Source organism: Aulonocara stuartgranti (assembly GCF_965226115.1).
Source record: "Aulonocara stuartgranti genome assembly, chromosome: 18".
Lineage (NCBI taxonomy): Eukaryota > Metazoa > Chordata > Actinopteri > Cichliformes > Cichlidae > Aulonocara > Aulonocara stuartgranti.
In genome coordinates this window covers 23395927-23408106 of record NC_138954.1, presented here as the reverse complement: position 1 = coordinate 23408106, position 12180 = coordinate 23395927, and the positions used below count along the sequence as shown (strand labels likewise).

The window sequence follows — 12180 nt, the reverse complement described above, 5'->3', positions numbered from 1 at the left end:
TTCTCATATGATAAAAATTAAAAATGATTTTTACCAACAAAATATGAGATTGCGCTACAAATACAGTAAGGTGTAAGGTGGAGAGCCACTACTATATCAAAATACACTATATTTTGTTATTCTCCAGGCAAAATGCTTTTGTGCTCTAAATATATGACATCTAAAGTAAATTAACAAGTGCTATTAGACTAAATTAAATTGACTATTACCATAAAATGAGTGTTTAACAGTCTTTAAAAAAAAAAAAAAAAAGAGTTAAAGTAGTTTAAAAAGAAGTTAAACAGCAAACTATCGTAACTGCTTAGCCAATAAGATTGTGGTGTCAAGAGACAAGGAAGGTGTAGATGAAGATGTTGTCAATACAAACTTGTGTAGCGTGTCTACAGTCATTTGTTTCAAGTATATTTCCAAGAAAACACAACAAAAGCCATTCCAATATATAAAAGTGAAGAAAAACACATTATCCAATTAAAGAACAATTTCTCCACTTCCCAGAGCTGGAAGGATTGAAATACACAATTCTATCAAGTGACTGTTAGTTTGTGTTTAAAGCAAATAGGTCTTCCTCCTTAACTGTAATGCAATGAGTAGAAGATGTAACACACGCACTGGATAACAAGAAATACACTGTGTGACCTCAAAAAGCTTTAGAGCACAAAATACTTATGCAAGAACTGGAATGAGACAATCAGCTTATGTTTATATTGTTACCTAGATGAATGATATCAGTATAGATGTATAAATAATGCTGACTATGATTTAGTGACGGTTACTTGTGAGGTTCCACAGGGTTCTGTGCTGGGCCCTATGCTGTTTATACTGTACATAGATGACATATGTAGCATGTCGAAATTGTTAATATTTGCTTTATTTGCTAATGACACAAATTTATATTGCACTGGGGAAAGGTTTGGAACAGCTTTTGAATATAGTAAAAGTGAATTAAACATTCATAAACATCTGAAAGAATTTCACAAGAGTGGCTCACACTACATTTTTGAGTGTGGTAATTCACTTTAAATTATGTCGACAGGCTCACACAAACAATTCCCAAATGTTCAACATAAAAGCCTTAAAAACTAATATTATATAACATTAACAATATCTTTAAAAGTTATATATACACATACTCTGTTGTTCCTTGAAAGTTTCACAATTACCTATTGTGTGAAGGTATGGGGAAACATCACATCACATCAATTCAGTTTATTTGCTACAGAAGAAATGGTAAATGGTAAATGGCCTGTATTTATATAGCGCTTTACTAGTCCCTAAGGACCCCAAAGCGCTTTACATATCCAGTCATCCACCCATTCACACACACATTCACACACTAAATGAAAGCTAAATGAATTATAAATAGATCAGATTATTATAAACCAACCAAAAGACTGTTTATTAAATTGCATGCTTTAATATTTTATGACTTAGTTGATCTCTGCACTGCACTGATAATGTACAAAGCACAAAATAATCTCTTTCCAGGACGTATTCAGAGGCTGTTTCAAAGGTATGTTTAAAAAAGCAAGGTCAAGATCAATATTTAAAAAAAGATGTATATCTGTAAAAAGCGTTGAGTGATTGTGATAGGGAATTAAAAATCTGTGTGTTTAAAACTCAGGTCATAAACACATATAACAGTGAGGTATGATTATCACTGTTTATGAAATATTAGTCTTTCTACTTGTTTAATGCTTTTTCTTGATTTATTATGTTCTTTGGGATGTTTCTGGTGATATTTACTGCAGCTAGAAAACAGCAGGTGTGAGTACCTAAAGCTTCAGCCTGAACCTATTCGGTCAATTCTTTATGTTCTTACCATTTAATTAAATCCTTTATCATCAAAACATTTTTTTTTTTTATCATTTTTTGTTTTTGACTTAAAAGAAATGTTAATAATGACCAATTTTTATTTTTATTTTTTATGTGATTGCTCCTAATCATATCACTTTCCAGCCAGACAATAAGCCACGCATGTACAAAAACACTTACCATTGCGGTCTATGGCAAATGGCGTCCCGGCAGTCACAATTTCATAGTTGCAGATCTGGCTGTACTGTGGTGAACAGTCCTGGTCCCAGGCTTCCACCTTTAACAACCAACATACACTTTAATCCAACACAAACACAACTAATAACATTGTTGCTGTGTACGCTTCTTGTGGCATTGTTAGACCATATTCATTTATCTGACATACTGATTTTAACAATAAAGCAATGATAAAAACAGAAAACTGATACCTGCAAAATGCTGTCATAGATCTTTCCTTCTGTTATTGATGCCTTGTACAGAGACTCCCGAAAGATTGGGGAGAACTCATTGACATCATCCACCTGGATGTGAACTACAGCTCTGGATGTAAGAAAAAGTAGAAGACAGAAGATGCTGGTATGAGGGATTACACACTAGGTAAAATATGTAATTAATGTGGAGCTGAAATGGGTAAATAGGAAGACTAAGGCTAGGGAAAAAGCACAGATTCATCCCCTGAATGTTTTGCAAAGCTGGGTTGTTGTTGTTTAAGCTTCAAATTTTTCTCGCACCTGCTTTTCCTCTCCCTACATTATCATCAGCTGGAAGGTTAACGCAGCTCTCAGATAACATTTGTGCACTAAAGTATATAAATGAAGCAATAACGCAGATGTATCATGAAGTTTTCTTCACCGGTGACCTTTGCTGCCAGCAACTCCCACCGTATCTGAGCAAGCACATCTGGCTAATTAATGACATTAGCTTAATGAGGCCTATTTAGAATGTCATGCCATGATAATGTGACACACACAGACACACACAGGGTACAGTCCGTGTCATTCATCTCCCACTAAAGAAATTCATCACAGATCCCTGAGCTGATAAATTTCTCTGCATTTCTCGCTCTTCTCCCATAAGCGGTGTCTTATTTTAGCTGCTTGGTGCTTCTGACTGGAGAACCAGAGGGTTTGATTTGCTGCTGTCCATGCCAGTCTGCCTGTCTGTCAATCTAATTCACATAGCACCGCTACACAGTTTACAGACAGACATTATATTGACAAAGCATTAGGAGGACATATCTTCAGACATATCTGCAACAGCTGTGACTGCTAGAGTATAAAGGACTGAGAGACAATAACAACAGAAGAAAGGAACTAGGAGAAGAAAGACTCAATCTCATTATCACAGTTATTCTTTTTTGTAACTCGCAGTGTAATTTATGAAGGAATTTATAAACAAAGCTAAACCTACATTCAAATGAATGCAAAGCCACAGACATTGCATAAACACAGTACTGTGGCAAAGTACTGAGTCACCCCTCATTTTATTTTAAATATTTCGTTTCCAAGGAGCCAGACTTGCTCGCAACATTTAAAAGTGGTCTTAAGTTTTTCAAAGTTTCTCGACATACTTTGGCTACTTTTTTACAGTTATCAGTCCAGACCTTTTTTTGGTCCATTTTTAGAGGAATGTAAATTTTAAACTGTATAAATGATTTTAAAATTTCTTTAGTTGAATCTATAAAAAATGACACAGGCATAAAATATTATTTTTTGCACTAGCAAGGTCATTCCCAAAGAGCTATAAGCAATAAGCAGTCTGGAAAGCATCTGATTGTCAACGGCTTCATTTTTTAACATGACAACGATCCCAGACACTCTGAACAGAACAAAAGGCAGCCAACATCCAAGGAAGAGCTTTGACTGTCCTTCAAGAAGCCTGGAGAATTATTACTAAAAGTTATTTTAAGAAATTGCAAGAAGGTTTCCCTAAGAGAGTTCATGCTGCGTCGAAAGATGGTTACCAAATACTGACTTTCAAACTTATTAAGTTTGTACAAACTCTGTTTTTAGTCCTATATGCACTTATTTCCCATTACTACCACCATTGTTATCATTATTGTTAAGTGTGCCTATGCGAAGGCACACTTATTACTATTGCTCGGATTTATTATTGTGTGGATGCTTTAAGCATCCACACTATTGAGTTCCTGTTTCTCTTTATTCTTTATACTTTATTGTGTGGATGCTTTAAGCATCCACACTATTGAGTTCCTGTTTCTCTTTATTCTTTATTATTATCTTTATTGTGTGGATGCTTTAAGCATCCACACTATTGAGTTCCTTCTTGGTGTTTCCGTACACTTTTCGCCGTGGATCTACTTCCACAATTTTCAGCCGATTTTCACCGTTCAAATTTTAAACTATTCTGCTATTTCTGCTAATAACGGCTATGTCTTTTGGTATTTTTCACTATTATACTTTTTAAAATATTAAGCTTTTTTCCTTTAATTTGAAATGAATGGGAAACTTTGCAATTCTGCTAAAATTAGCTTGTTTTTGAAACTTAACTACTTCCTCATATTTTCACGTAGAACAACCATTCAAACTTTAAAATGTTCTCAAATTATTGGGCTATTCAGGTATAAATCAGGTTTTTCAAATCTTTTACCGTTTTACTTTTATGCTTCTTAAAGTTTTGAGTTGCAAAATTGTGATTTCTCACAAAATACATGCGTTGTTATTGTTGCCACTGAAGGTTTCGCAGTCTTCTCTTCATGTCCGAACAACTTCTTGCTACTTGCTCAAATTTCACTCAACTTCCACAAATTATACATCAAAACGTAGGTATTTTTGCTGGCTTTCTGAAAATGTCACTATCATTGTTGTGGAATTTATAGAATTTTGGCAAATCTCCTCAGACCAACAGAAAGTCGGAAAACTCTCCATAGAAAGTCAATGGAGAGTTTGTTCAAAATCACCGCTTGATTTCTGTAATGAGAGGCATTTTCGAATTGTCATATCTCCTTAATCTCCTTTGTGCTAAACCAGAGTATTTGTGCTGAAACACAGTATTTCTGCCAAATGATAGTATTTCTGTCAAATGATAGTATTTGTGCTAAACCATAGTATTAATTTAAAATGACAATATTCATAGTTCATCACAGTGTCTCTGGTAAATCACAGTATTTCTGCTATGTTGTACTATTTTTCTAAATCATAGTGTTTCCGTAATGTTTAAGTATTTTTGGCTAAATATATTCTTTCTGTTATCTTATACTATTTTTCCTAAATTCTTGTATTTTTGAGAAGTTATCATGTTTCTGGTAAGTTACAATATTTCTGCTAAGTTCTGCTATGCTATTGTATTTCTGCCAAGTATTATGTTTCCTCTAAGATGTTGCAGTTCTGCTAAGTTATTCCATTTTAGCAAAGTTCCTTTGCTTCTGCAAAGTTTTTACAATTTCTGCAACTTTTCAGCTAGTTTTTGCATACAGCTTCAGCTTTAAAGCATCCACACTGCATTTTCGCAGGAAATGCAAATTTTTCTAGTTATTATTGTGTGGATGCTTTAAGCATCCACACTATTGAGTTCCTGTTTCTCTTTATTCTTTATTATTCTTAGGACTTCCGTACACTTTTCGCCGTGGAACTACTTCCACAATTTTTGTGCTATTTTCACCGTTCAAACTTTAAACTATTCAGCTATTTTTGCTAATGCCGGCTATGACTTTTGCTATTTTTAACTATTATACTTTTTAAAATATTCCACTTTTTTCCTTTAATTTGTCCCATTGAAATGAATGGGAAACTTCTGCAATTCTGCTAAAATTTGCTTGTTTTTGAAACTTAACTACTTCCTCATATTTTCACCTAGAACAACCATTCAAACTTTAAAATGTTCACAAATTATTGGGCTATTCAGGTATGATTCAGCTTTTTCAAATCTTTTACTGTTTTACTTTTATGCCTCTTAAAGTTTTGAGTTGCAAAATTGTGATTTTTCACAAAATACATGCGTTGTTATGGTTGCTATGCTCTTGGCTTCCAGTGTGACACTGAAGCTTTTGCAGTCTTCTCTTCATGTCCGAACAACTGTTTGCTACTTGCTCAATTTTCACTCAACTTCCACAAATTATACATCAAAACGTAGGTATTTTTGCTGGCTTTCAGAAAATGTCACTATCATTGTTGTGGTATTCATAGAACTTTCGCAAATCTCCTCAGACCAACACAATGTCAGAAAACTCTCCATAGAAAGTCAATGGAGAGTTTGTTCAAAATCACCGCTTGATTTCTGTAATGAGAGGCATATTCGAATCGTCATATCTCCTTAACGAAGCAAAGTTAAGACATGAGGCTTGTCCCCGAATATCTTCAGACACCCCTGACGCTCACAATTCAAGAATTTCTTTCTCACCTATTACCGTTCTGAAATGAGTTGGACTTGTTTGAGGGTAGGAAATTCGTCCTTCGCTCAGATTTCTTCAGATTTCAAACTGTGGAAATGAACCACTTTTTTCTCTCGTCATAACTTTTTGTTGGATTTCCACAGAGACCTGAAAATTTCCATGATTGTTCACCAAAGCCTGCTGTCTCTTACGGTGAAAGAATGATATCGATACTCCAAATAGATTTCGAGTTAGAAAGCGTTGTTTGAGGGCAAGTCAAGGCAGTTTTTGCTTCGCTCTACTCAGTTATGGTGCATTACAAGTCAAATATCTTTAATAATTCATATTTTAATGATAAATTGTAAACACTGGAAGATTCCCCCATGTCTTCTGAACAAAACGGTGTAAGAATGACCGCTCTAGCCCCTACGGTTAGGAAATTATGGTCATTTGTTTGAGGGGAGTCCTCACTATGAGAAATAGGCTGCAATAATCCTGTGCCTCTCTGTGCTGCGTGTGTAAAAAGAGGCACATGTTTTGGCGGGAAAAAGTACACAGGCTCTCTGATTGGTGGATTCAAATTCAGCAGCTCCCAGGCTGACCTAGAAACTTACTTCTCTCTCCCTGTGCATTTTTTTGCTGATTTTATCATTTAACAAGTATATTTGAGGGACCCTCAGCATGTTCAGCATTTTTTCAGCTGTCCATTTTGCTTTTCCAATTTTTCTGTTTAACTTATTACTATTGTGCTAAATAATACTATTTCTGCTATTTTATAAGATTTGTGCCTAATATAGTATTTCTGCTAAATTACAATATTTCTGCTTTTTATACTATTTGTGCTAAAACATAGTATTTCTACTAAATGTAGTATTTATGCTTAATCATACTATTTCTGCTTTTTATGGGATTTGTGCCTAATATAGTATTTCTGCTTTTTAGAGGATTTTTGCTCAAACATAGTATTTCTACTAAATGTAGTGTTTATGCTTAATCATCCTATTTCTGCTTTTTATAGGATTTGTGCTTAATATAGTATTTCTGCTAAATTATAGTATTTCTGCTTTTTATAGTATTTGTGCTAAAACATAGTATTTCTACTAAATGTAGTATTTATGCTTAATCATAGTATTTCTATATATTTCTGCCAGGTCCCCAGGCAGCCAATCCTCTGTGAGGACTGAGAAATTCAAATTTTCAAATCAGGGCCTGCACAGCTTCCCAGCCAATCATATATGTGTCCTGAGGCATTCAAATTTGCATATTGGGGCCTTCATGGCTTCTAAGCCAGCCAATCATATCTGAGGGCTGAGGAATTCAAATCCACAAATCAGGGCCTGCACAGCTTCCCAGCCAGCCAATCATGTATGTGGGCTCCAGGTATTCAAATTTGCATATTGGGGAATTCGTGGCTTCTAAGTCAACAAGTCATCCATGTCATATATCTCTAAAAATTCATATTTTAATGATAAATTGTCAACACTTGAAGATTCCCCCATCTCTTCTGAACAAAACGGTGTAAGAATGACCGTTCTAGCCCCTACGGTTAGGAAATTACGGTCATTTGTTTGAGGGGAGTCGTCACTATGAGAAATAGACTGCAAAAATCCTGTGTCTCTCTGTGCTGCTGCGTGTGTAAACAGATGCACCTGTTTTGGTGGGGAAAAGTGCACAGCCTCTCTGATTGGTGGATTCAAATTCACCAGCTCCCAGGCTGACCTAGAAACTTACTTCTCTCTCCCTGTGTGTGTGTGTGTGTGTGTGTGTGTGTGTGTGTGTGTGTGTGTGTGTGTGTGTGTGTGTGACAGCGAGAGAGAGAGAGAAAGGCTTTTAATGGGATGATCTCATTCTAAGATTTAAATTCAATATATTTAGACTGGTTGACTGAATTGGATCTTGTGTGTGGGTCTCTCTGTGCATGTGTGTTTCCTCATGTGTACATATTTGTGATTGTGTGGCTGTAATAAATTTTTTTGCAGATTTTTGTCATTTAACAAGTATATTTGAGGGACCCTCAGCATGTTCAGCATTTTTTCAGCTGTCCATTTTGCTTTTCCAATTTTTCTGTTTAACTTATTACTATTGTGCTAAATCATACTATTTCTGCTATTTTATAAGATTTGTGCTTAATATACTATTTCTGCTTTTATAGGATTTGTGCTTAATATAGTATTTCTGCTAAATGTAGTATTTATGCTTAATCATACTATTTCTGCTTTTCATAGTATTTGTGCTTAATATAGTATTTCTGCTAAATTTAGTATTTCTGATTAATTATAGTTTTTCTACTAAATCATAGTACAGTATTTCTGCTTTTTATGGGATTTGTGCTAAAACAAAGTATTTCTACTAAATGTAGTATTTATGCTTAATCATACCATTTCTGCTTTTTATAGGATTTGTGCTTAATATAGTATTTCTGCTAAATTATAGTATTTCTGCCAAATTATAATATTTGTGCTAAAACATAGTCTCAATTTAAAATTACAATATTCATAGTTCATCACAGTGTCTCTGGTAAATCACAATATTTCTGCTCTGTTGTACTATTTTTCTAAATCATAGTGTTTCTGTAATGTTTAAGTATTTTTGGCTAAATATATTCTTTCTGTTATCTTATACTATTTCTCCTAAATTCTTGTATTTTTGAGAAGTTATCATGTTTCTGGTAAGTTACAATATTTCTGCTAAATTCTGCTATGCTATTGTATTTCTGCCAAGTATTATGTTTCCTCTAAGATATTGCAGTTCTGCTAAGTTATTCCATTTTAGCAAACTTCTTTTGCTTCTGCAAAGTTTTTACAATTTCTGCAACTTTTCAGCTTTTTCAGCTACTTTTTGCATACAGCTTCAGCTTTAAGCATCCACACTGCATTTTCGCAGGAAATGCAAATTTTTCTAGTTGTGTGGATGCTTTAAGCATCCACACTATTGAGTTCCTGTTTCTCTTTATTCTTTATTGTGTGGATGCTTTAAGCATCCACACTATTGAGTTCCTGTTTCTCTTTATTGGGTGGATGCCGTAGGCATCCACACTATTGAGATCCTGTTTCTCTTTATTCTTTATCCTTTATTATTCTAGTTGCTCCGTTTCTTTGCCGCTTAACTACTCCCTCAGTTTTCAGCCGATTTTTACCATTCAAACTCTAAACTGTTCTGCTATTTCTGCTTTCGACTGCTATATCTTTTGGTACTTATTACTATTATACTTTTTAAAATATTACACTTTTTTCCTTTAATTTGTCCCATTGAAATGAATGGGAAACTTCTACAATTCTGCTAAAACTTGCTTGTCTTTGAAACTTAACTACTTCCTCATACTTTCACCTAGAAACTCCATTCAAACTTTAAAACGTTCTCAGATGATTGGGCTATTCCTGTGTGATTCAGCTTTTTCATATCTGTTACCGTTTTCATGTAATGACTCTTTAAGTTTTCAGTTACAACTTTGTGATTTTTCAGAAAATACATGTGTTGCTATGGTTGCTATGCAATTAACTCCCACTGCACACTCGTCCGTTCTGAATTTTCTCTTCATGTCTGAACAACTCCTTGCTACTCGCTCAATTTCCACTCAACTTCCACAAATTATACATCAAAACGTAGGTATTTTTGCTGGCTTTAAGACAGTGTCACTATAATTATTGTGAGAGTTACGTTTTTTTCACAATTTGCCTCGAAGTGACACATGGTCTAAAAACTCCCCATTCAAAGTCTATGGGGAGGTTGTGAAACTCAGAGCTGAAATACTGAAACTGAAGGCATTTTCAAATCGTCATATCTCCTTAACGAAGCAAAGTTAAGACATGAGGCTTGTCCCTGTATATCTTCAGACACTCCTGACACTCACAATTCAAGAATTATTTTCTCACCTATTACCGTTCTGAGATGAGTTAGACTTGTTTGAGGGGTGGAAATCTGTCCTCCTCTCATTTTTCAAATTCCGAAAATGAAGCCGTTTCTTCTCTCGTCATATCTCCGCGACGGAGATACAAAGAGCTATGTAAATCGCAGTCAAAGTACACCAAAGTCCGCTGATTCACCCAGTGCAAGAATTATGCTTCTATCCCACCTAGTTTTTGAGTTACACGACGTTTTGTAACTCCAAAAAACGGCGTTTTTCGCGTCTCACCGCGATCTAATTCTGACTCCTCATCACCCTTTTTTTCAAAGCGCCCGCCCCCTTAGAGGTGGCGCGATTGGTAATGACACCGCTCTTCAGACCAGAGGTCGTGGGTTCGATTCCACCTTGGCCCACATGTTTTTTTTTTAACTACAAATTTATACACTATCACAGACCGGTAATTCATATTGATAATTTATTACAATTCTGCAAAGTTTAATGATTTTAGCAGCTTTTCTAATATGGACCTCAGATTCTGGTTAACAGTCTATGGCAGAAATACATACAAGTACACAGCCTGATGAAGCAGACAGAAGCAGTACCTCTGATTGGTTCCGCAGTTTCACCTCTTATCAGCACAAATCTCACCCTCTTCTGCTGTTTTCACCTCTTTTCTGCTAATTTGAGCTTCTGTTCCACAGTGCACTCAGCCTCTTCTGCTGTTTTCATTAGAATTTTAAGCTTTTCCACCTTTTTTCAGTTACGTGAGAACCAGTTTGGCTCAATGAGTAGCTGAAAAATATCAGCCTCTTCTGCTGTTTTAGCAGGATTTCAGAGTTCAGCTTTTTCACTTGTTTTAAGCACAAATTTCAGTTTCTTTACCTCATTTCACAACAAAGTTCTTCCTCTTCACCTCTTTTCTGCTAATTTGAGCTGCTGCTCCACAGTGCACATTTTCCCTCTCATCATATCTTTGCTTGTGACCAGAACTCATTTGGCTCAGAGGGTAGGGCATCTGTCGTGAGACCCGGTGGCAGAGGTTCGAATCCTACCTGTGACAGCTGCTACACATGTTCACTGCTTGCATGCGCTCTGCTTTCTTGACACTCTCCAGTGTGTCATTACACATACAGCCATCTTCAGCAAGCACTTCTGCTTCTACACTTCTTTTCAACTCGGCTTTTTGCTTCTTTACCTCTTTTCAGCAGAAATTATTCCTCTTCACCTCTTTTCTGCTAATTAGAGCTCCTGCTCCACAGTGCACTTAGCCTCTTCTGCTGTTTTCATTAGAATTTTAAGCTTTTCCACCTTTTTTCAGTTACGTGAGAACCAGTTTGGCTCAGTGAGTAGCTGAAAAATATCAGCCTCTACTACTGTTTTAGCAGGATTTCAGAGTTCAGCTTTTTCACTTGTTTTAAGCACAAATTTCAGTTTCTTTACCTCATTTCACAACAAAGTTCTTCCTCTTCACCTCTTTTCTGCTAATTTGAGCTTCTGCTCCACAGTGCACATTTTCTCTCTCATCATATATTTGCTTGAGACCAGAACTCATTTGGCTCAGAGGGTAGGGCAGCTGCCGTGAGACCCGGGGGCAGAGTTTCGAATCCTACCTGTGACAGTTGCTACACATGTTCCCTGCTTGCATGCGCTCTGCTTTCTTGACACTCTCCAGTGTGTCATTACACATACAGCCATCTTCAGCAAGCACTTCTACACCTCTTTTCAACTCATCTTTTTGCTTCTTTACCTCTTTTCAGCAGAACTTCTTCTGATTCACCTCTTTTCTGCTAAATGTTTAGCCTTTTCACCTCTTATTAGCACAATACTAAGCAGCTTCTGCTAATTTCACCAGAATTGTCAGTCTCTCCACCTCTTCTTTGTAAGAATCAGTTTGGTCCAGTAAGGTGAGACGCCGCCTATAGATCAGAAAGGCCAGGTTCGAATCTCGCTCAGGGCAATGTTTTTTGTTTTTTCAACTTTTTCTGCTTTTTTCAGCAGAAATCTTCAGCGTAAGGCATCCACACAGCATTTTCGCAGGAAATGCAATTTTTTCTAGTTCTTTATTATTATTCTTAGGACTTCCGTACACTTTTCGCCGTTTAACTACTTCCACAATTTTTGTGCTATTTTCACCGTTCAAACTTTAAACTATTCAGCTATTTTTGCTAATTCCTGCTATATCTTTTGGTATTTT

At 35.8% G+C, this 12180-nt stretch overlaps 2 protein-coding genes across 2 annotated transcripts in view; both read right to left on the bottom strand.

The window, feature by feature from the left end:
* clstn2a (calsyntenin 2a) overlaps positions 1-12180 on the bottom strand; it is a 195724-nt gene that overhangs the window by 43000 nt on the left and 140544 nt on the right. The window contains exons 4-5 of the mRNA XM_082512396.1: positions 2241-2352; positions 1993-2089 (exon numbers count right to left, since the gene is read on the bottom strand). Coding sequence (XP_082368522.1) covers positions 1993-2089; positions 2241-2352 — 209 coding nt within the window. The remainder of the gene's footprint in view (positions 1-1992; positions 2090-2240; positions 2353-12180) is intronic.
* Positions 1-12180, bottom strand: part of LOC309693307 (GTPase IMAP family member 6) — a 192516-nt gene that overhangs the window by 80313 nt on the left and 100023 nt on the right. The window lies entirely within an intron of this gene.